Source organism: Alternaria triticimaculans, assembly GCF_023758025.1.
Source record: "Alternaria triticimaculans strain BMP 0046 chromosome Unknown scaffold_4, whole genome shotgun sequence".
Lineage (NCBI taxonomy): Eukaryota > Fungi > Ascomycota > Dothideomycetes > Pleosporales > Pleosporaceae > Alternaria > Alternaria triticimaculans.
The window spans coordinates 495,786-518,677 of NW_026055961.1; the positions used below are offsets into that span (position 1 = coordinate 495,786).

A 22,892-nucleotide genomic window follows, 5' to 3' on the forward strand; every position below is an offset into this window, starting at 1 on the left:
GCCCTCAGCTCAACCCCGCGACTTCCATCCGTCGCAATCCAACACAGCACAACATCACCCTCAAGCATGAGTGGGCCAGACGCATATGAACAGCACCGACAGTCTCGCACGTGATGACCGGGACCACGACCGCGACCAAGCCTGCAATGAATGCCGCCGACGGAAAGCGCGATGTGACAAGACGCTCCCAGAATGCGGGCCCTGCAAGAGAAACAGGAGACACTGTCTCTACGAACGTCACAGTAGGACCCCATTGACGCGCAAATATCTCACCCAAGTTGAAGAGCAACTTCTTCGATCACAAACTCAACTCGCCCGCGCAGAACAACGCGTCCAAGCAGCCGAAGCGCGTGTGCGACAGCTCGAGACCGCCCAGGGCGACGACGCGCCATGTCCCCACGAAGATGCTGCCAACACAAGAGGCGCAGCCGACGAACCGCCCATTGAAGTCTCGCTTGAAGGGCCGCCTTCTGGTCCAGCTGACTTCAGTTGGGATGAACAATCCCAGGAAAGCGGTCCAGCCGAGACAGACGCCGCGAGCACACATACACATACTTCTCCCGGAGAAGACGAGCGCGTCGTCGATGGCATGGCCTCACTCACCGTGGATGAGAGCGAGGCGGGCTATCTAGGCGTTGCGTCAGGTGCTGCCATGTTGCGACTGCTCCTTCCCGACGCTCAGCAGTCTTCGCGGAAAGCGCCACCCACGTCCAGCTTCAGCACAACTACACCGGACAATGGGCACTGGCTGTACACAGATCTATGGGATAGCCTTGATCTAGGAGCCGTCGACCTCGATGCTGCTATCAACGGTTACTTCGGCCTTTATCACATCTCGTATCCTATCGTAGAGGAACACACCTTCCGTGCTCAATACGCCCAGGTCATTCCTCGCCCCAACGGCCGTAGCTGGCATGCGCTCGCGTTCATGATCGCTGCAATAGGCCATTTCACAACGGCTACAGGCCCGGCCGACACAGACAGGAGATTGTTTATGGCTGCCAAGTCTAACCTGTCGATTGAGAGCTTGGAAATTGGCAACATCACCCTTGTCCAAACCCTCACGCTCATGTCCAACTACCTGCAGAAACGGAACAAGCCAAATAGTGGGTACAACTATCTTGGTCTTGCCCTTCACATGGCCATCGGGTTAGGACTACACAAGGAGTTCAATCATTGGGACATCTCCCCACTCAACATGGAGATCCGCCGGCGCGTATGGTGGTCTATGTTTGTCTTCAACATTGGCGCAGCTGTCACATTTGGTCGCCCTCTGGCCTGGCCCAACAAGAACGTTGAAGTCCATTTGCCTTTGAACATTTCCGACAGGGCTTTGACTAATCTGTCACGCACTGCTCCGAGCGAGGCGGACCACGTGACAACGTTCAGTGCCGTCATCATGCAGTCCAAGTTCCACATTCTAACGAATGACATATACACGAAGGTCATATCCATGCCCTTTCCAGCCGCTACGGAGTTGATTCGTCTCGATGATACTGTAATAGACAGATGGCAATCATCAGTGCCCGATTGGTATCGCCGTGGAGCGACCGTGCCCGCTCAATTCGCGACTAGCCATGCTATTATGTGGTGGCGGCTGAGCAACTTCAGGATCATCATGTATCGACCGTATGTCATTCGCCGTGTACTGCAAGCCAGATCGCAAGACATGGACGATACTGTCCCGGCATCAGTGCAAGAGGCGTATGCCAGATGTCTTCGCGAAGCTGAGATGAGCATTGATGCCATCAGTACATTTTGGGCTAGTTCTCCGCCCATGCGTATGTCTGCATGGTACGCATTGTACTTCTTGTTCCAGGCTTCGCTCATACCCTGCGTGTGTTTGCGTAACGAACCTAGTTCGCCTTCCTCGGCAAGTTGGCGCGCGCAAATCAAACGGACAATGCATACTATGCAGCTATTGTCGTCAATAAACCCGAGTGCTCAGGACTGCCTGAATGTACTTCAACGTCTCTGTGGCCCGTTCCTACAATCTGAGATTACTGGACAGGACGCACATGTGCTCGCGACTCCCGCTGGCGACCTGTTGGAACATGCTACCGAGGAGTCCCCACAGACACAGATCAACAACGTCTACAGCATGATGTGGCCGAATGCCAATGATGCCGAGGCTGATGTACTGATGCAGGGGGGACTCTGGCCTGACTTCCTTCCGGACGTCGATGATTCAGGACAGCCACGACCTAGCGGACCCAATGTTTACTCCGATTCACAATTTGCATGGGGTTAAAGCACGATTTCGTCTCTACCAAGACACCACGCATATCTATTGGTTACAACAATCTACCAATCAACATACCCCGGCTACCTCGATATGCTGCTTGTCGAACTTTTCTTCCTTTTTCACAAGACCTGCATCAGGCGACGCTCCAGGGCCATCAAAGATCTCAGCAATCTCCTCCAAGCTCCGACCCTTCGTCTCTGGGAAGAAGAAGTACGTGACACCGAGGAAGACCACCAGCAAACAGCAGAAGACTATATAGTACTTCCAACCCAGGTTCTCCATGCCGACCGGATTGACGAACGCTTGGATGACCAAAGAAACATAGATGGAGAGCAGTTCGCAGCTGATACCCTTCGATCGGAGACTGTAGGTAAAGATCTCAGTCGGATAGCTCATCAATAGCGGCGTATATGCGATGTCGTAGTGGAAGTAGAAAACGAAAAGGCACACCACCACGACATACCCTGCCGCTTTATTGTTGTCCTCGTTGTTGACCGCCGAGCATGCCGTCCAGACAATGTATGAGATCAGCATGCCGATGCCACTCCAGAGGAAAAGAGTTCGTCGTCCGAGTCGGTCAACCAAGAGAGCCGCGCTTACAGCTGCGGCAAAGTTGAAGATTTGCAACAGACCATTGATGAGCGTCTGCATAAATGGATCCGTTATGCCGATCGAGTTTAACACCAATGTGAGATAGTAGGAAACGACACCTATACCGTTCCACTGTGCAAATCCTCCGACGCACACGGCGAGGAAGAGCCGCTTCCGGTTGCCAGGGGTGGCAACAAGCGCACTCCATTGTACCGATTTGGCTGCACTCTCTTGTCGAATGGCGTAAACGATCTCGCTCATCTCTCGGGTAACTAGCGGGCTGTGTTCGTCACCGCCAGAATGGTATCGGGCCAGGGTTTGTCGTGCTTCATCTTGCCGCTCTTTGGCTACGAGCCATCTGATTACCATATTAGTGCTCATGAAGCTCTATGCAGGACTCAAAATGCATACCTGGGGGATTCGGGCAAGGCCCAAAAGAATGCAAGCTGCACCAGTGGATATCCAGCCTGCAAGATCGTCGGTATCCTCCAGCTCCAATTCCCCGAGTGGTTCTGAGTCCCAAACGTTGTCCACGCAGCCAAGATAGCACCGAGGTAGTACATAGTCCAGAAAGCACTTGTGTACTTGCCTCGGTGCGTAGGATAGGCCAGCTCGGCGATTAACATCGGGGAGGGTTGAACGACAAACATGCCCGCAGCGCCTACGACAGCTCGTGATACAACGAATTGCGCCAATGTTGTTGCTGTCGCTTGTATGATGGTCGCAATGATCACACCGATGAGACCGCTAAACAACACTATGCGTCGGCCGTAGCGATCAGAGAGTATCCCCACGAACGGCAGCACGACTACGGAGCCGGCAGACTGTGCTGCGTTGACCAGACCAAGAAGCGCTCCGGTGGGGTGGCCGAAGTATTCTTGCCATTGAGGGAGCGACTGGAGACCATTCATTAACGAGCCTGTTGAGTGTCAGCCATATTCATTCGTATCCAAAGGCGTGGCGAAGCTCTACTTACCATCGTATCCTGCCACAGCTGAAGACAATAGAGGCACCAACAAGATCAGGTTCAAGCGTCGCAAGTGCGGGATTTGGAACCAGTACTTGTTGGTCTGAGGCAGCACCTCCGCTATGGCATGCCCAACGATATCTGCGTCTTTCATGGTTGCAACCTCAACAACGGTGGATACAATAGTCGGGAGGAGTCTTCTGATCGATCAGCAAGAAAGCTTCAAACATCGGTCAACATCTTGGATATATATATACGGTCTAGCATAGCCCGGCTATGGGGTGTGCCCACAGCCGGCACATGGCTTTGTTACCCCAGGTTCTGCGCGTCGGTTCATGCTAGTGGAATGCGGGTTGCAGCGACGATCGGGATGGAATGGGGTGATGCGCGAGTCATGCCGGGTGGACGGTCGACTGTCACCCCAACGCTAACTGCGTCATATCAGCCTAGCCCGGGGAATCTCGTTACGGGGCACAGTCACCCATCGGGTGCCTGACACTCCAGACTCGTCTTTGCATCCCGCCGCGCCTGCATCTGCTTGATGGACGGCACTCTGTCCGCCTTTCGATTCATGGCGCTATTCAAGTCCCGCGTGGTCACGCGATATCCCGATGCCGAAGAGATGCGCAACTGTACTCCGCGCACCTGAACCTGTTTTGAGCGCATGGCTCTGTGGCAGTATGATAATGACAGAATTACTATTCGATATTGGCACATGGGGTTTCCACCATCGTCACGTGGGGATATGGCATGCAACATCTCGATTCCACTCACGTCCACTCTTATTGCACGCCCTCTATGATGACCTTGAAAACGCCCTCCTGCGCAGCCTTCACTAGCTCGAAAGCTTTCTCGGCATCCTCGAACTTGAACCTGTTCGTGATGAGTTTCTTCACATCAACCTTGCCTGAGGCCACCAAGTCTATCGCATTGGGGTAGCAGCCAACCGAGTAGCGGATTGAGCCCTTGATGGTCAAAGCACGGATACAAGCCGTCGTGATGGGGAAAACAACGTTCTAGCGTTTCTCATTAGCAACTGAATAGCGAGACACGGTTCAGGTGCAGACTTACTTCCTTGCCCATACCCGCCTGGACATACGTGCCGCCCTTCTTCGCCACATTGATGCCGGCCTGTATACACGGTTCAGCACCTGTGCATTCCAGGACGATGTCTGCACCCTCGCCCAGATTGAATTGCTCTTTGATGGCTGCAGCAATACTCTCCGAGTGCGCAACGGGGTCAGCTCCTTCCTGTGCCCTTGGAGGCAAGAACACGCCATCTGCCGCATATGCTTTGGCAAAATCCAGTCTTGCTTGGGAGATGTCGACAGCAATGACTTTTTTCGCGCCTGAAGATTTTGCGACTGCCTGCGAAAGTACTCCAATAGGCCCCGCGCCGAAGACGACCACCGTCTGGTTTGCGCGCAAATCCGCAACCTTGCATATCTGGACTGCGACGGAGACTGGTTCGACCATTGCTGCTTCTTCCATGTTCATATGGTCGGGGATCTTGTAACAGTAATCACTCGCAACAGTGTAGTACTTTGCGAGTGTTCCATCCCAAGGTGGCGTAGCGGCAAAAATGGTATCGTTGCAAAGATTGTATGAGCCAGATCGGCAGTAGTCGCATCGCCTGCAAGGCACACCAGGTTCGATGGCAACGCGATCTCCCACTTGGAGGTTCTTGACGGCTGAGCCAACCTCTACGACCGTTCCAGAGCTCTCATGACCAAGGATGATGGGGCTGTTCAGGACAAAGTCGCCGATGCGGCCGCGTTGCCAGTAGTGCACATCGCTGCCACAGATTCCTGTTTGCGCAACATGTACGCGGACTTCATGCTCGTCGCGTAGTTTAGGCACTTCGCGGTCCTCAAATGCGACATCTTTGATGGCACGAAGGACGAAGGCCGGGTTCTGGAGAACGAATCAGTTTCAGACTAGAGAAGCGCACTGCAGTCATCTCACCTTCTCAGTGGTGGTTATGGAAGACATGTTGTTTTCCGAATCGTCTGCAGCGCCTCATCGTGTTCGACCGCTCCATCTTGTACATCTGTGACCAGCACACTTGCACACAGGTCGGGTGTGACGAAGCGCAAGTGCGGGGATCGTGGGGTCAAGGGCAACCGTCAACCTGCGCGGGGTGTATCCCCAGTCCACTAAACGACATCACCCCTACCCACATGATGGAGGCATGTTTTCCGAGCAGGTACACCCACTCCGATAGCTATCGTCCGATAAAATCGAAATCGCCATGGCTCCCCGATTCGGTTGCGAACCTTTACTCTCATCGCCTCCTTCCTACTTTCCACCTTGATTTCCATCGCCCGCAATGCCTCTCGCACAACCCTCCAATCCCGACGAACATGTCACAGCCCAGTTCTCACTCAAAGGTAAGACCGCAGCCGTAACAGGCGGCGTCCGCGGAATCGGGCTAGCAGCCTCCAAAGCCCTCGCAGAAGCCGGCGCAAACGTCGCCATCCTATACTCCAGCACCAAAGACGCCGACGCCATCGCCTCGTCCATCGCCTCCGCAACAGGCGTGCGAGTACAAGCGTACAAAGCCTCCGTCGAGAACAAAGAAGAAATAACCCGCGTAATCAACACCATCGCAAAAGACTTCGGCGGCCTAGACATCGTCGTCGCAAACGCCGGCATCGCAACACACCACCCGGCCGAAGACTACACCGAAGACCAATGGCGCCACATCATGGCCGTAAACCTCGACGGCGCATTCTACACCGCGCAAGCCGCAGGCGTAATCTTCAAGCAGCAAGGCCACGGCAACCTCATCTTCACCGCTAGCGTATCCGCCATCCTCGTCAACGTCCCGCAGAAACAGGCAGCGTACAACGCGTCGAAAGCGGGTGTTGTGCAGCTAGCGCGCTGCTTGAGTGTCGAGTGGGTGGATTTTGCGCGTGTTAATTGTATTTCTCCGGGGTTTATTGCGACGGATATGCTGGATGTGCATCCGAAGGAGTGGAGGGAGAAGTGGATGGGTATGGTGCCTGCGGGGAGGCTGTGTGAGACGGGGGAGTTGAAGGGCGCGTATGTGTTTTTGGCGAGTGGGGCGAGTAGTTATATGAGTAAGTCTTCTCTCTTCTCTTTTCTATGTGGATATCAGGTTGCTGACATGCTCGAATAGCTGGGGCGAATTTAGTCATTGATGGGGGGTATACACTACCGTAGCTTCATCGTGAAGGCGAGCATCAAGAGAGTTTCAATCAATTTTGAGTCTGTTATTACGAGATGTATTATCAAAGATAGCCTGATTATACGTCACCGGCTTCATCCTCGTCATCGCTCTCCCATACTTTATTCCAAATTTTTTCGATATCTTTCCCCTCAATAATCTTCCTCGTGTGAGCGTCAACCCAAGCCATGCGCTCGTCAGCCGGGAGCCTACGATAAGCAGGCCAACTAATCTCTTCGCAAGCGGCGTAGATATAGATACCAAGCTCGAACTCCTTCTTTGACTGGAAAGCTTGCTGTCCAGTGTGAGTCTCATCCTCGTGTGAGGCAATACGCGCAATACCATACGCATGTCTCGCAAGGTAATCTTCTCTCTGCGCAAACCAATCCGTCACATCAAACCCAAACTGTTCTTGCGTAAAGTCAGCATAGTAATGCTCGCGGTTGGCGGTAGTGATTGCGATCACCGAGTGAAGAACATCGTCATTGTGGTCTGGGTCGGAACTGACATGGATTTTGGTATGTCGAGATGGGTAGATGATGACCCATTCTGCCGTTGCGCCTAGGGGTCGAAGCGCCTCTTGGATCCATGATAGGAAACAGAATGCACTCCTGTCGCATTGGTCGAGCTTCATAAGGGCTGTTTGCAGATCTTCAGGCACGCTCGATGGGAATGCTGCACGGCCTTTTGCGGTAGTCGGGTCTCCGTTTGGATCTGTTGCGATGTTGACATAGTAGTGGGTGACATCGCCTTTCCGAGCAGTAAAGAAGTTCTTCACGCAATCGTGTTCAACATTCTCTAGAACGGTCATCCAAATATGTCTGAAGGGCTCTATGATCGCTTTGATCTCGTCATGGTCTTTCAGAGTGGTTGGTTTGGTGTTAGCAGTTGTGCTTGCGGGTGTTAGTCCTACAGCTTTGAGAACCTTGTTCAAACCCTTTAGGCCCGACTTCATTGGTAACGATTTGCTGCGAGGGCGTTGAGGCATTTTTCGTTCCAGTTGCGGTTTTGATGGATATTGACTGCTTCGCTCGAGAGGGCAAAGATCGCTTGGAGATATGGGATGGCCATCACGGGTGAATTGGCACACTGATGATGAAGCTGTGTGAGCAGAACCTACATTGTGCATACACAAAGCTTCAGACGCCTTGTTCTAAGATAGATAGGGCTTGTTCAACATTGAACCCATTGCTCGAAGAGACAACGCTCGAAGAGACAACGCAATGGGAGAGCGACCTGTTCATGAATGGCGATGTGTGTAGGTAGGTGGTTGGGAGACTGGTCGTGACGATCAAACATAGTTGAAATGTTGCACTGTGTAGAAAGCGGTGAAACCTGCGTCAAGGAACGATAAATTGTCGGCATGATACATTGGACGAAGTCGACTGCATTACGGGGTGGGGAAGGTCCGGCCCGTGCGGACTTAGCGCGGGGTTAGCGTGCACCCTGAATCTCCTGCTCCTTGTCAGACACCCTTCCTTCTTCATCCTCAACACCACACCTCACATTCCTGCCAAGAGCAAACGACGAAAGCCGCGACACCGTCAGCATACAAGCATCCACTCCGCGAACGCAACATCCTCTCCTGCCTGCACAGCCACGATCGCGTCTGCACGGCTTGATTGGCAAACGATGCACGAGACCCACTCGTGATGCACGTTGCGGTCAGGCCACAGCTGTAAAGCCACTCACACACAGCCACGGGGCGCAAATTGGGGCTCGTACATGGCCGTACGCAACCTCCCCTGCCTTGGCGGTTGTCTACGCAGCTGCTCATGATCAGTGTGTAACCCGATGAATTACGTGGTTCGCCCAATTTGGCAATCTCGTGTAAACAGTCACCGCCTCCAAGCCGGCACTCGGCACGGCATCATAGGGAATTCAAGGGCAGACGGTAAGACTCAAGGGTGGCCATGGCTTTCTACCACCCCCATGGAGTTGCACAAGTGGTGGATCTGGACTACGCAATGCTTGTTGGCTTGGCAGATGGGTCACTGTGACTTCAACCGTCACCGTGGGGCTGCCGGTACTCGGCCGACGATCTTGCATAAAGCCCTCAGCTTTCTCCTCAAACTGTGGAGTTCTCATCAACCTCACTCTTCGTCTCACACACTTGAACACTTCCTAACCTCACTCAACTTCTTACATCAAGTCAGCTACCACCCAAACATCATCCAAAATGACTTTCTACCACACCGCTGAGGACATTCGCATCGAGGACAACCATGTGTTGAAGGCTCGTCTCCAGACCGCCGAAGGCGAGTGGAATGACGCCGAGATCGACCTCAACACCTGCATCGGCAACGACAACGGTAAGAATGACATTCTTCCTCAACCCGGTATTGGTATCGATACTGATCTGACCAGGCAACTTCCACTGGGATGGCGAGGGCTTTGCCAACTCTGCCGAGAACATCGAGTTCGCACTTGAGGGAGATGGCGACGTGCCCGTCCTCCGTGCCACCCTCTTCGACGCTGATGGCAACCCCGAGACTCGCGACATCAACTTGGGCGAGCGCATCGTCAACAACGACGGCAACTTCCACTACGGTATGCAGCAACCATCAGGCCGGTGATGCTCATCGCTAACCCGTTCATCAGAGTAAGGGATTTGCCTGGTAAGCCTTGTATAGGTCCCCGGTATCGGCAACCTGTGCTATGAGACACTTCAAAGGAGGACATGGGTTATGAGTGCACCGGAAAACTCCCCAGTGATATGAAATGACATACCAACTTCAACTATACCTATTCTCTCAGCTACCTCGTGATGGCTATGCTTCCACGATCAATTACTGTGGTACTTTTCTTCCATTTCCCATTCAGTTCTATTTACTCACAGGGTAGGCGATGTACGTATTCGGCCATTCACTGGTACTTTCTTCCAACTTCCCCAAGTACCTCTACACGTCCCGTGACCTTAAGTCGCGTTGTTGCCTAGTAGCTTCGACTCCACTATCAAGACTGAACAAAGTTCTGAAAGTAAGTTCTAGTTCTTGTGTCACTAGACAACGAGCCGAACGCACAAAATATCTGCTACTCAGCATTTACTCGTACTCGCATCGCTAAGTAAGACTCACTATGGCCGAATCCACGTCTCTCGCATCATGGAAACTCCACAACAGGTTCGTCGACATCGTTCGCAGCGACGCCAGTCCAATCTTGGACCTCATCCCCTCATACAACACCCTCGAGTTTGACTACAACGCGACCGAAAACACCGTCGCACTGCGTATGGGCGAATATGGCGACAGCGAAATCCTAGCCCATCCCAACGGCCCCGTATCCAAGCGCGTAGTCCGCGACTCTGAGATCCGCAAAGCAGGTACCGTCTTGGAAGTCAACAGGCCGATGAGTGGTCAGTTCAAAGCCGTCGCGCCGTTTGGCTGGAGCGAGACTATGCTGCAAGGTGTTACCACGCCGATGAGCGCGCCGGCACATGCGCTTGTGCTGATGTACATGCATATCTGGGTTCTTAAGACAAACAAGGGAGATGTTGAGTTGCCTATACCGAGGTATCAGAGTTTGTATGATGCACTAGTTTTGATTCGAAACGCGCTGGATACGGAGTTGGTATTGCCGGTTGGGCAGCGCAAGGTTCCCGCGGAGGTGTTGGCCGCCTATCAGAATGATGCTGTGGATGGGCAGCCAGTCGAGAAAGAAGATGTTGAAGATAAATAACATAACACTTGATTTGATTTCATAGGGCTAATACCGATGTGCCTCAGGACTTCGTTATATTCCCCTTGCTAAACGATGCGCAAAAAGAAACTGACGAGTTGGTATCAATTTATCCTCAGCAGATGCTGCGCCGCGTACTCTGATAGTACTTGCGCCCCTTCCAATCCAAGGCATACACATGCGTACAAAAGAAACAAACTGACGAAGAGGAAAGACAAACAAACGGAACATCTAAAGAGACGCCGTCTTCTTCTCACTTATCGACTTGACCTCAGTCTCAGTAATTGCCTCGTAAGGAACAGTGCGAACTACGTCATCCATAGCCGGTGTGTCCTTCCAGCGGAGGTCAGGCGAGTCCAAGAGCGCCATCCGGTTCTCCGCCTTCATGCGGTCTGCAGTAATTCTTTGCGGGTAGTTGCGCATGAACATGTTGGTGAAGTGGCTGCCGTAGTGGATGCCCTCGGTAGGCTCCTGACCGGCCTCGAAGCCAGGAAGCGGCTTCATGACGGCGGAGAAGTTGGGCTCGTGGAAGTAGGCGAAGGCGAAGCGCTCGCGGGTGTTGAGGCCGACCTTGTGGGGTGTTGAGGGGAGGAAGGAGTTGGTGATGTATTGCATCATGTCGCCCTGGAATGGTCGTTAGCAGAGCTTTACTCAGGAACGTGTGGTTTGGAGTGACTTACGGGGAAGACGGTGAAGACGTCGGGGGTGGGTGGGACGTAGACCCAGCCATCAGTGTCCTCGTGCTTGCCGGCTGCGGTCGTCTTCCAATTGGCATACTCCTCGCCCTCAATCGGGGGGCGGATGAACAGGCCACCCACGGCATCCTGGGCGGCGATGACAAGCAGACCGTAGTCGGTGTGCGAGCCGATACCGCGACCAGCTTTGCCCTTGCCGTTGGTCTTATCGGTCTGGGGGAAGCGCAGAACACGCATGTGGTGCCAGCCATCTTGCGTGTACCTGGTCAGGGCATTGCCGTCCTCCAATCCAAGACCCCAGGCGATGAGCGACAGCATCTTCTCGCCGCTCTCGCCAAGGTAGTCCATGTAGGCTTGCATGATAGTCTTCATCTGAGTGAACGGCCATGGGTTAGGACCGTGGCACGGCCACTTCTGCTGAACACGGGAATCAGTCTGTGCGAGCTCTTTGGTGACGGTGAAGATCTCGCTGTAGTCGGCGATGTTGTCTGTGATCTCCTCTCCCGAAGCGATGTAGCCAGCGAAAGACTGGTCATCCAAGCAAGCTGCCTTTTGCTTGTAGTCGAGGCCGAAGAACTTCTTGCTGCACAGGAACGCTGCATCGGCGAGCTTGCGGTTGATAGGATCCATGGAGATCTGGAGGATACCGTCTCTCTTCCAGGCATCAATCATGCTCTTGCCGAGCGCCTTGTCTGCTGCACTGCCACTGAGAGTCTCAGGCAGCTCGAATGTCTGGAGATTGCCGACAACGGCCTTGTGACCTGGTGGCATAGCGCCCATGGGGTGGTTGTATTGGGTAGCCTTGTAGTCAGCCATAGTTGCCAGCCTCCTGACCGAGCTCGCCTGCGAGTTTGATGTCCGGCAAAGGGCGCGGAACTTAGCCGGCCTGCTCATGATGGTGCGAGTAGACATCCTCGTGATGTTGTGATGTGTATTGTGACAGGAATGAGAATTTGTAATGACGAGACAGGGTTAAGAGGGGAGATTGTTTGAATGGAATGAGCTCGTTGTGACTGATGCTTCGAAAACATATCTTTCCCCCGGGCTTATATACACATGTCGACTGGCATTGCTCTAGCCCCGGAGACCAGCGGCAGCTGTGAGTGAGTTTACTATTCTGCATGAGCGGACGCTTGAGTTGGTCTTCGCAAAGTAACTCCGGACGGTGAAACTGCATTGTAGAATGTGTGCTCGGCTTAGAGACCACCGGAGGGTCTGGACTACGTTGCGGATGATTGTCCCGGCTCCCTAGAGTCGCCTACGTCGTTCCCCGGGGTCGGATCACGACCTGTTCTTCACCGTCCTCTGCTTACTATTCGTTGCAAGGCTGCCAGAAGGCCTTTGCGTACCTTGTCTCGTGTGTGTGATCGGGCCTTGTTCGAGAGATGTTGGTCCCAGATGAGGCAAACGCATTGACCAGGTAAGCTGGGAAGGGGTTAGAGGCGCCGTTTGAGATGCGGCTGTTGTACGACGAGCGATACGTCGCAACGAATATGAGGCTGGGATGCTTACATTTGGCCGACGTCACCCAGGAAGGACCGGGCTCGTGGGACTTGGTAGCACCATGTTTAGCGAACCTTATCTTGGCGTGCGCCACGCATTCACGTGGCATTCAACGGCCGCGCCCAACGTTTGTCCATGGTCGATCCCAGCCTGAGGTAGCACACATCGCAAAGGTTGTTTTCGCAGCTTTCGCATTCGTATTTTCCAGGCAGCGTTTTGCCGTAAACCTTGTGCCTGGCATCTTCGAGGCTTTCCAAGATTGAAATGTCCCGACTCGATTCGGAAATAGCGCACGGCCTCGTGTGCACCCTGTGCGAGCCTGACAAGCTTCACTGACAGCCCGGCGAGTCCCTACAAATTCCCCTCTCATCTTGCAGGAAATCGATGGTCTGGGGTCGAGAAATTCGATCGTCAATGCGGACGTTATCGCAATTGGTTCGCGTTTACCTAGAGATCGTCGCGGACGTTTCGTATCTACCTAGACAGGTACCTTAAGAAGGTATCAGTGTCATAGATGCTTTGATTTCGACTGAGAAAAGGCTACCTGCAACAGAACGAGATGATGCAACACAGCCCCAAGAGCAAACTCAGGATGAATTGGTCGGGCCGCGTTCGCAGCGTAGCAACTCGGCCTCATACTCGGATGATGACAGAACGTCGAAACGCTGGATACTAATCCAATGCCTGCAGCGCCACACGGCCTTGGAAGTGTCTAGATGGTAGAAGCCGGCTTACATAGTATTTCCGGTTGCAACGGCGGTTGTGGTTTCCACCACTCTTCGACGGATGCAACGGCTCGGAACTGCTGACTTCCCTACCTACCGCTTCCGGTCTGCTGAAAGTATGCGCAATTCGGCGACACTCGAAACTGATATCGTGGTACTTAGATCGAGGCCCTCGGCGCCAGCGAGAGTCTTGCCGTTGCTCTCTACCGTGAACAAGGTATACGGGAAGGCTTCCGTCCCTCCGCAATCGCAATTCTTAATATAGGTTGGTGCGGATCACCCTGGTCGATCAAAACCCACGTGGTGTCTTCGCGGGGGTCACGAAAGATTGTGCTCCGGCGTTTGAGCGTTCGCGCACGAAGGAAGTACTGGTGCAGTAGCGACGTTAAAGAGAAAAGAGAGTAAGGCAAGAGGACCATAAGGTGAAGAGAATAAGCAGTAGTGCAGGGAAACGTATTCAAGGGTCTTTGTGAAATATGCCGACCTACCACTAGGTCACGCATGTCGACCAGCATTGCCCACAAGATACAAGATAAGGGCTGCGAACAATGTATTGCAACAGCTAATAAGAACAAAGAATATCTACAAGAATGTATGGGGTGCCGATCGGCTGCCTACTCGGAGCAGCACTCACGCTGGACACATGCTTAGTTCTTGCCAGTCTTGGCCTTGAGCCAAGCGACGAACTGGGCGATGGTGAACTCCTCGGGGAGAACAGCGTCAGAGCCAGCGCTGCCAGTGGGCTTAGCTACGGGAGCGGCAGATGAGGTAGAAGAGGCGACAGGAGTCTCAACAGGAGCAGCGCTAGTAGCGGCGGCAGAAGAGGACGCAGCCGGGGTCTTGATTGGGGCAGCAACCGAAGAAGCAGCAGCAGCGGATGAAGAGACTACGGCGCTCGAAGAAGCAGCAGGAGTCTCGGCGGCAGCGACGGATGAGCTAGCAGCCGCCTTGGAGGAAGTAGCAGCAGGCGCAGCAGAAGAAACAACCTTGGACATGGTAGTGGGGACAGGCTTCTCGGGAGCCGCACCCGCAGCTCCACCACCAATCTTGGTGGTAAGCTCTCCGTCCTCAATGTATACACCGCTGAAGAACCAATCCTCAGCACCGTCCTTGTCGGCCTGACCGGGCAGCCTCAGAACACCAAGATGCCAGTCCTTACCGTCGGAAGAGGTGCTCGCATCGAAGGGTCCGGCCGTCTGCTTCAACTCATCGCTGCCGGTCGAGTGCCAGAAGGCGACGGAGCCGGCATCGAAGTCGATCTCGTAGGCAACGTTGTGCCACTCGTCGGCAACGAGCTCAACGTCCCACTTGGAGACACCTCCAACGTGCCATTGAAGGTTGGTGTTGGACGAGCCCGAAGCGCCGTACTTGAGCTCAGTGAAATGAGACTCGAAGAAAGCGATCTGGTGTTCGTTGGTGGCCGTCGGGGCGTTCTCGGCAGCAGTCTTGATGGAGAAGTGGTAGTAGACCTTGCCCTTGTTGATGGCTGCCTTGGTCTCGGGGATGAGTTCGGTGCGCAGCATGGTCTGGCCGTTCCATTTCGCGGTCTCGTCAATGGTGATCTTGACACCCTGCTTGGAAGCAGTGTCGGCGGGGTTCTTGAAGGTGGTGTCAAGGTTGACGTAGTCGGCCACGGCGCCGGAGCCGTGGATGTAGTACTGGTAGGCGCCGACGGGGTTGGAGAAGGACCACTTGGCGATGTCGGCAGAGGAGGCATAGTCGTTGAAGCGACCGTCCCAGATCATCTCTGAATGCGCATTTAGTATCTGTCGGACAACTGGAGGATATAGATAACTTACCGGCAGACGCAGCGCTGAGCATCGCGCTCATGAGAGTAGTCTTGGCAAACATCTTGAAGTTATTTGTTCGAAGGTAAAAAAACAGAGACCGGCCTGTATGTTGATGGAAAAGCGAATGTAAATGCTACGAAAGCAAGGAATGAATGACAGTAGTGAGCGAATGAACAACACGAACAAACCAGCAGGAAGAGATGCAGCAGACCATATAAGAAGGCTGCTTGACTCAACGCATACACCTGCAAATCATTACTCGGCATCTAGACGGCGTGAACGCATCGCATGTCAATATTTTGGAAACGCGCGCACCCATATTGAGTATCGCGCGAGCGGTACACGCAGGAATGAACAGTTCTGACAGGACGCCGAGGGCTTGACAGCCGTTTGGTGGTGGAAATTCCGCTATGAAACGTTCGCGTCGGCAACACCAAGCCCGAATCGGCCTTAGTCTGTCCTGCACGATGCCTCACCGAGACTAGCGCGAGCGGCTTGGTGATGAAGGATTCATGAAACGCTCCCTGCTCATAGAAGCTTGTTTCATGGTGATACGCGAGGCCGAGATGGAGATTGGGTGATGCCGAGGCGGAGATTAGTTCGTTGTCTGCTTGGAGCTGCATATTGCTGTCAAAATGCCCTCGAGTTATAAATTAGTTCTGGAGGGTCTGAAGCTGCGACGCAAACTAAGAGAATACGTAGTGCGGGAGACATGATGTTAACGAATGTGCCGCTCAATACAGAACATTGTTGATTGCGACATGTGATCCACCAATGAGGCAAAAGAAAGACCGTGCGTGATCCTCATGAAATCGTGTGCTGTCGTCCACCAGCTGTTTTTCCTCCCATATGTTGTGAGTTCATGCTCGCTCGTGAGGACCGTCGTCATTACGTACGCCGTCTAGGCTGTTTCTCTGTACCTCTAGTGCAACGTTGGCGTCGTCGCCGAAAGGGTCGCGTGCCTCCAGTTCAGCCGGTGGTTGGGGTAACTCATGCACTGGCTTCGAATCAAGCTCGTTCTGAGCCGCCTGGGCATCTAGTTCGTTGTACCATCTACGCTGACTCTTGCCGCCGTCTTGGTCTTCCATTTCCGGTATGACAACATCGTTCGCAGCACGTTCCCGACGGCGTCGTAGACACCAGAAAATCGTCAAGCTTCCAACGAAAGCAGCAGCAACTGCGACCCCTATGCCAATGCCTACTTGGGTACCGGTACCAAGTCTATTGGGTGATGATGGTGATGATGCGGGTGCGGTCGTTGGCTTCAATGCGTTTGTTGGCGCCAATCCGTTGATGACTGTCGGTGTGGATGTGCCGGCTGGCGCGGGTACGCTGTACCTCGCAACCAAAGACTTGACGTACTCGCTCGGAAATGTGCCAACGTCATCTATCTGCCAGTTCACTATGACGGGATCAGCCACGGCTAGACCCGTTGCAAGCGTGCTGATGTCTGATATGACCGATGTCTCACGCACGCCTCCGCTTGGCTCATATGTGGTTGTATTTCTTTGTTGAATGTGCTGGTGCAGAAATGCGGGCACAACGCGGTTGAGTAACACAGTATATACTATGTGGTTGTATAATCGTATACTGGTATGACTTCTTACCCATCAAACGCAAGCGCTGTTATGATTGCAGCATAAGCACGGAAGGGTGTCGAAAAACTAGACAAGCAGACATCGGGGTATGCGGAGCCAAAGGTCATACCGCTGATCACTATTCGTCAGCTAAAACATCGAGATTGGGGTAGTGGTAGCATTATACCTTCTGCAACAGCTCGCTTGCCAGAAAGTCCGGGTTCCACTCGGCACACTGCTTTCGTATGTGGTCACCTCCGCGATGGTTTGCCCACTGGGACAGATTCCTGGACTGTATGTGGGTGTTCCATAGAGCTGACATCCGTTGTACGATGCGTCGGAGACGATCGAACGTGTCGGATTTACAGACCAGACGGTTTCACCGGTGCTGCTTCCACCGTCACAGCTTTGTGAAGGACGCAGCACCCATCTATCGACACATGACGAGGCTGGGGTGTGTATCGTCGTTAAGTCCGGGACGTTCGGATGTTCCAGAGTCGTTAGCGTTCCAAAGGGGGTTACAAACACCTCACTGTGCGACCAATACAGCTCTCTTTTCACGACTCCTGGTGCCGTTGGTTTGCGCACGATCGCAGTGCAGATCGCAGGTGAAGTTGTAATGTAGGTATTGTTACCTTGTATTATTGGCATGTTTGCCTTTACCCAAAAGCCTGGTAATAGTAGCAGTATGTAGTAGAGATTGAGCGCGAGAAAGTCAAGGCAAAGATGGGACAGCCTTGACGCCAGAAAGGCTAGGAGACTATGGGAAAGCCTGACTTTTGAGCATCTCCACGAACAAGGCTGAAAGACGCCCCAATCTCAAGCTGACATGGCGATCATCCAACCGGCCATTGCAGATGCGCGACTATATTTGGCTATCAATATCTGGGCGTGTATGTCGCGATTGGCCATGAGCACGCTGACTCGCAGCAACCTCATCAAGACGATATAACCGGTAAGATCGACTATGGCCTGTTGAGGTAACTGCGTCTCTTTCTAGAAAGGATAGTGTAACGAGGAAGATGTCTTCTCCTCGCAAGGCACATGGTTCGTGCTCGAAACCGGCAAAGTAGCAATTGATTGATATCATCCCTGACTCTTGGCCTCATCGGGTGCCATGCGGGCGCTGTGGTCGGCATTACGTCTGGTATCATTTGGTGTATATCGCGATATGAAGGGAGGTCTATGAGATGTTTCCAGGGTTGTGTGGAGACGAAGATGATGCATGACCCTGCGGATGGCAGAGCTCGGTGGCTGCCAAGGTGGGAAGCGACGTCATCGTACTTGGCGCAGATATTCCACGAACGGGTCATGACAGCAACTGTCATCTGGAATGATTTCCTCGATGGAAATCACGAAACAACGAACATGTCCGCGATGGAGGTTGATGATGGAGAGACGAAATTCATGAGCCTGAAGCGATCTCTAGGTACCTGGGTATCGCGGGATCGGCGCTATTTTCGGCCAGCGGCATGCGGCTGATCCACACGACCGGCCTAGGCACTCAGATCGAATTCCACTTTTCCAAGCGCACCCAGAATCCCATGACAGCGTTCCACATGGCTGAGACGAGGGCAACGTTTGTCACGACATCATCTTCAATAGTGGCTGCGCAAGAGGAGGATAGACGGCCACATGCAACGCCAAGAGTCGGCCTATCATGACGGCCTTGCCTGCACGCGAGAAGCGACCCCTCGAACCAACTCAGAATGGCACGTCATCCCTGCGTCGCATCGGCATGCTGGACTTGCTGGACCAAGATCCACGACCTACATTCGTTATCGATACATCGCCAGGTAGCCCAAAGTCCGAAAATGGATGCCATTTGGAGTATTGGAATTCGGCCATGGCCGCCACCGACCCTGGAGGGCTACTGCAACTACTAAGCCGAGATGGTGGTGCGTACTCTGCTAATGAAGAAGGCTATGCCCCATTTACAAAATTTCGAAGCTGGTCTTTGACACACGACACATCGGAGAAGCCGTTCCTTTATCATGGGTTCAACTGGATGAAGATCCATGTGGCTGGCCGCTGGAATGTCATAAGCGGTCTCTTGGCGACCACATGCACCGGCAGTGAGGGCTCTGGAATGACCACTCTCAATCGAAAAACTTCTAAATCGAAAGTACCAAACTTCGATTGGACGGATGAACTTCCTCCTCTGCGGTTGTCACGACATGCAGCCTGGGCGCGCAGCATTGACTGGGCCTCCACTCCTCTTGGCCCAATGTCTTCCTGGTCGTCACAGCTACGCAGTATTGCCAATCTTGTCATGCAAGATCCACGGCCAGCAGTCGTTTTCTACGGTCCGGATCTGATCATGATCTACAACGAAGCAGAGATAGAGCTGTTGGGCGGCTTCCACCCTTGCATGGGAGTCAGCGCTCGCGTCGCGCTTGCTTCAGTTTGGGACCAGTATTTTGAACCCATAATACAAACCAACCTCGCAGGAGAAACCGTGGAAAAGACGAACACCACGATACACATGGTACGCAGCGGCTTCATGGAAGAGACGTACTTCTCCTTAAAGTTCATACCCATATTAGATGCTGAGGGTATCACAGTTGGGCATTATGAGCCCCTGGTAGAAACGGTATGTTGCAACTCTTGCACTTCCAGCGCATATTTTGGGCACCTGCTCTTCCAGTGGCGCATCTGACGCTACGTACGGATGAGGATGGTACTCACGAGAGCATGGATACTTGCACTAGTATGCCGTCGCAACTCATGGGAGCCATTTTTGAAGCTGCGAAGCCATTTGTGCAATCCGCTGACAGCCGTATAGACTAGACAGGTCATTGCACAAAGACGCTCGCGCGTTCTCCTAGAGCTGAGCGAAGAGATACCCAGGGCTCGCAATACGGATACTTACTGGGTTCTCGCCACCGAAGTTCTATCCCGCAACGATAAAGATATTCCGTTCGCATTATTGTACTCAGCTGAAGCAGATGGACATGGGTCCGAGTCAAGTAGGACGCGCTTTTCCGACACGAACCAACAACACTGCAAGCTTCGTGGCTCATTCGGTCTGCCTAAAGGGTCGCCCGCAGGTCCCGATCATCTGGACTTCCAACAAGACCATGGCTTTACTCCATACTTCCGCCAAGCCCTTACTGCCCGAAAGCCGATCATAATTCGGTTCGACCAGGATCCTGTGGCGGCAGCGTTGGTCAAGGACGTTGAGTGGCAGGGCTTCGGTGATCCCTGCCGAGCGGCAGCCATCTGCCCTCTAAACCCGACTTCTTCGAAAGACAACATCCTTGGCTTCATGGTCATTGGGCTTAATCCCCGTCGGCCATTTGACGAAGATTATCTCCAGTTCATACTGGTCGCCAGTCGCCTGCTTTCTACCTGCTTAACATCAATTTTACTCCATGAAGAGGACATTGGACGTCGAGAGCGGACTATTGCAAACGCGGAAGCAATGAAATCGCAGCTAAAGGAGCAGTTGACTCTGTCTCAAGCGGAGTCTGAGCGCAACTTCTCCAAGTTCAAACGCTTCGCAGAGCGTGCCGATATTGGCATCTTTCTCATAGGAATGGACGGGGTCTATTCGTATAGGAACGAAGCTTGGTTTGAGATGCTTGGTCCAGTGGATCCTGCAACCGATCTCGCTGACGCGTGGAGTAAGCTTATCGACGATGACTTCGTTGAAATGGGACAAGCAAAGTTTGAGGAACTTGTCGAGACCAAACAGCATCAGTAAGTGATGGGTCCGTCATGACGTGCGACAAAGCTTACTATGACCAGATCATTTGAGTTGCGTCTCAAGAAGAGGTGGAATGCGCCTACCCAGCATATGGATGATACATTCCCCGAACAGGAGCCAATGTGGGTCATCACATCCATCTTCCCTGAGCTCGATGAAAATGGAGAAGTAGTAGAGATCATCGGTTGTTGTACCGACATCAGGTACGTCATTCCTTCATCTCGCTATGCTTAACTAAAGGCTTTGAACAGTCAGCAGAAATGGGGAGAGAAACTTCAGGCTACCCAGGCGACGAGGGCCCGAGAATCTAAGCGCAGTCTAGAAAACTTCATCGACACGACATCACACGAGATGCGAAATCCTCTGTCCGCGATCGTCCAGTGTGCAGATAGTATCATCTCGGCTCACAGGAACTTCAGCAAGTCGACAGATTATCAGAAGGTCTACCAGACTATATTGGAGCATACCGTTGACGCTGCCGAAACCATTGTCCAGTGCTCGAAGCACATGAAGACTATCGTGGACGACGTGCTTACCATGTCTAAACTGGACTCAGGTCTATTTGTAATGACCCCAGTCGATGTCAAATTCGACTCCATCGCGAGAGACGCGGTGAAGATGTTCGAAGGTGAAGCCAAGTCAGCTGGTGTGGATTTGCGATTCCAGCTCGAAGAGTCATGCAAAAAGATCGCGGTTGATCTTGTTTCGCTAGACCCTACAAGGGTCTTACAAATACTTATCGTAAGTACGTGAGACATACTGAGGTGCTTCGGCTGACAAGTAAGAACCTTATCACCAATGCAATCAAATTCACCCGACTAGAAGAGATACGCGAGATCAGGGTCAGTCTGGGCGTCTCCCTGAAGCAGCCGACCCACAGTTTCAGCGTGCCATTCTCCCGTAGTTCGGAAACATCAGAAGCAGCGACTCTGCAAGCAGACTGGGAGAAGGGCGAGATAGTAAGCTGTTGTTGAAGGCGATATCTCTGGTCTTCCACTAACGCAAAAAGGTCTACATCATCTTCTCCGTGCAGGACACGGGTCGTGGCTTGAGCGACGAAGAACATCAGCTCCTTTTCGCACGCTTTTCGCAAGCGTCTCCGCGTACACATATCGACTATGGTGATTATAAACCTCAAAGGCAATTAACGACTTGCTGACGTATTCTAGGTGGCTCCGGTCTGGGTCTCTTCATCTCACGAAAGCTTACTGAGATGCACGGCGGCGCTATCGGCTTCGCATCTAAAGCCGGCGTCGGAAGCACATTTTCCTTCTACGTGAAGAGTCGTAGAAGCACTATTCGCCCCAACTTTAACCGTTCGGAAAGCGATGCGGCCGTTAGCTTGAGCATACGTGCGCAAAAAACGCTGCTTTCGAGTCGATCGCGCAACGAATCGGACGAACCACCCCAAGCCTCCGCTCCTGCGAACGACATACCCAACAAAGACCTGCACGTCCTCATCGTCGAAGACAACCTCGTAAACCAGCGCGTCCTGGCCAAGCAGCTACGGAACACGGGTATGCAGGTCGCAGTCGCAAATCATGGTGGAGAAGCTCTTGACTATCTGCGCACAACAAAGTACTGCATCTCCGATGGCTCTGGAAAGTCACTCGCACTCATCCTCATGGACTGGGAGATGCCTGTCATGGATGGTTTGACATGCGTTAGGAATATCAGAGAGCTTCAGAAAGAAGGCGTTGTTAGAGCGCACGTGCCGGTCATCGCAGTGACGGCTAATGTGAGGAGCGAGCAGGTAGAAGTGGCGTTGAAGGCGGGAATGGACGATGTGATAAGCAAACCATTTAGGATACCGGAGCTTTGTGCTTGTATACAGAAGACGTTGAGGAATACGGCTAGGTCATAGTCGTAGTGATTTGGAATAGGAATTACTACTTCCAAAAGTCGTTTGAAGCCAATGAACGATCAGGCCAGCATGTCATCAAAGGTCGCACCGCCACCGCGTAATGAACGCAACTTCGAACTGATGGCATGCCTTTCGTCTAGTTCTGGAGAGTGCAAAAGAATCGGTGAGGCGATAATGGATGCTTCCAACGGAAAGGCTATCCGACGGAAACGGCAAACATCACGTCTTGCTAGCGCCCGCGAGACATTCGCAACCGGCCCTCCGCACAACCACTCCGCAAATGTATTCCGAGTCTGTGCATTCACATGCTCAGCGCATCAACAACGATCTCGCCATCAATCGCGAATCCACGTGCGTC

At 53.0% G+C, this 22,892-nt stretch overlaps 10 protein-coding genes across 10 annotated transcripts; 4 read left to right on the forward strand and 6 right to left on the reverse strand.

The window, feature by feature from the left end:
• Positions 1-85: 85 nt before the first annotated feature.
• Positions 86-2,251, forward strand: J4E78_003762 (uncharacterized protein; the record flags this gene model as incomplete). Its single annotated transcript, XM_049364398.1, has 1 exon — positions 86-2,251. The coding sequence occupies one exon, from the start codon at positions 86-88 to the stop codon at positions 2,249-2,251; it is 2,166 nt and encodes a 721-aa protein (XP_049223476.1).
• A 60-nt stretch (positions 2,252-2,311) lies between these two features.
• Positions 2,312-3,957, reverse strand: J4E78_003763 (uncharacterized protein; the record flags this gene model as incomplete). Its single annotated transcript, XM_049364399.1, has 3 exons — positions 2,312-3,194; positions 3,248-3,755; positions 3,813-3,957. The coding sequence occupies 3 exons, from the start codon at positions 3,955-3,957 to the stop codon at positions 2,312-2,314; spliced, it is 1,536 nt and encodes a 511-aa protein (XP_049223477.1).
• Positions 3,958-4,585: 628 nt separating this feature from the next.
• J4E78_003764 (uncharacterized protein) lies at positions 4,586-5,795 on the reverse strand (the record flags this gene model as incomplete). The annotated part of the gene is made up of 3 exons (XM_049364400.1): positions 4,586-4,819; positions 4,875-5,717; positions 5,769-5,795. 3 exons carry the CDS (start codon positions 5,793-5,795, stop codon positions 4,586-4,588), a joined length of 1,104 nt encoding a protein of 367 aa, XP_049223478.1.
• A 337-nt stretch (positions 5,796-6,132) lies between these two features.
• Positions 6,133-6,945, forward strand: J4E78_003765 (uncharacterized protein; the record flags this gene model as incomplete). Its single annotated transcript, XM_049364401.1, has 1 exon — positions 6,133-6,945. The coding sequence occupies one exon, from the start codon at positions 6,133-6,135 to the stop codon at positions 6,943-6,945; it is 813 nt and encodes a 270-aa protein (XP_049223479.1).
• A 127-nt stretch (positions 6,946-7,072) lies between these two features.
• Positions 7,073-7,948, reverse strand: J4E78_003766 (uncharacterized protein; the record flags this gene model as incomplete). The annotated part of the gene is made up of 1 exon (XM_049364402.1): positions 7,073-7,948. One exon carries the CDS (start codon positions 7,946-7,948, stop codon positions 7,073-7,075), a length of 876 nt encoding a protein of 291 aa, XP_049223480.1.
• A 1,224-nt stretch (positions 7,949-9,172) lies between these two features.
• J4E78_003767 (uncharacterized protein) lies at positions 9,173-10,671 on the forward strand (the record flags this gene model as incomplete). The annotated part of the gene is made up of 4 exons (XM_049364403.1): positions 9,173-9,305; positions 9,361-9,543; positions 9,984-10,059; positions 10,116-10,671. 4 exons carry the CDS (start codon positions 9,173-9,175, stop codon positions 10,669-10,671), a joined length of 948 nt encoding a protein of 315 aa, XP_049223481.1.
• A 231-nt stretch (positions 10,672-10,902) lies between these two features.
• On the reverse strand, positions 10,903-12,278 carry J4E78_003768 (uncharacterized protein; the record flags this gene model as incomplete). The annotated part of the gene is made up of 2 exons (XM_049364404.1): positions 10,903-11,295; positions 11,352-12,278. 2 exons carry the CDS (start codon positions 12,276-12,278, stop codon positions 10,903-10,905), a joined length of 1,320 nt encoding a protein of 439 aa, XP_049223482.1.
• A 1,963-nt stretch (positions 12,279-14,241) lies between these two features.
• Positions 14,242-15,445, reverse strand: J4E78_003769 (uncharacterized protein; the record flags this gene model as incomplete). Its single annotated transcript, XM_049364405.1, has 2 exons — positions 14,242-15,341; positions 15,394-15,445. 2 exons carry the CDS (start codon positions 15,443-15,445, stop codon positions 14,242-14,244), a joined length of 1,152 nt encoding a protein of 383 aa, XP_049223483.1.
• A 799-nt stretch (positions 15,446-16,244) lies between these two features.
• Positions 16,245-16,995, reverse strand: J4E78_003770 (uncharacterized protein; the record flags this gene model as incomplete). Its single annotated transcript, XM_049364406.1, has 2 exons — positions 16,245-16,951; positions 16,992-16,995. 2 exons carry the CDS (start codon positions 16,993-16,995, stop codon positions 16,245-16,247), a joined length of 711 nt encoding a protein of 236 aa, XP_049223484.1.
• Positions 16,996-19,188: 2,193 nt separating this feature from the next.
• On the forward strand, positions 19,189-22,534 carry J4E78_003771 (uncharacterized protein; the record flags this gene model as incomplete). Its single annotated transcript, XM_049364407.1, has 7 exons — positions 19,189-19,554; positions 19,747-20,663; positions 20,712-20,873; positions 20,922-21,411; positions 21,456-21,629; positions 21,680-21,791; positions 21,840-22,534. 7 exons carry the CDS (start codon positions 19,189-19,191, stop codon positions 22,532-22,534), a joined length of 2,916 nt encoding a protein of 971 aa, XP_049223485.1.
• Positions 22,535-22,892: the final 358 nt, after the last annotated feature.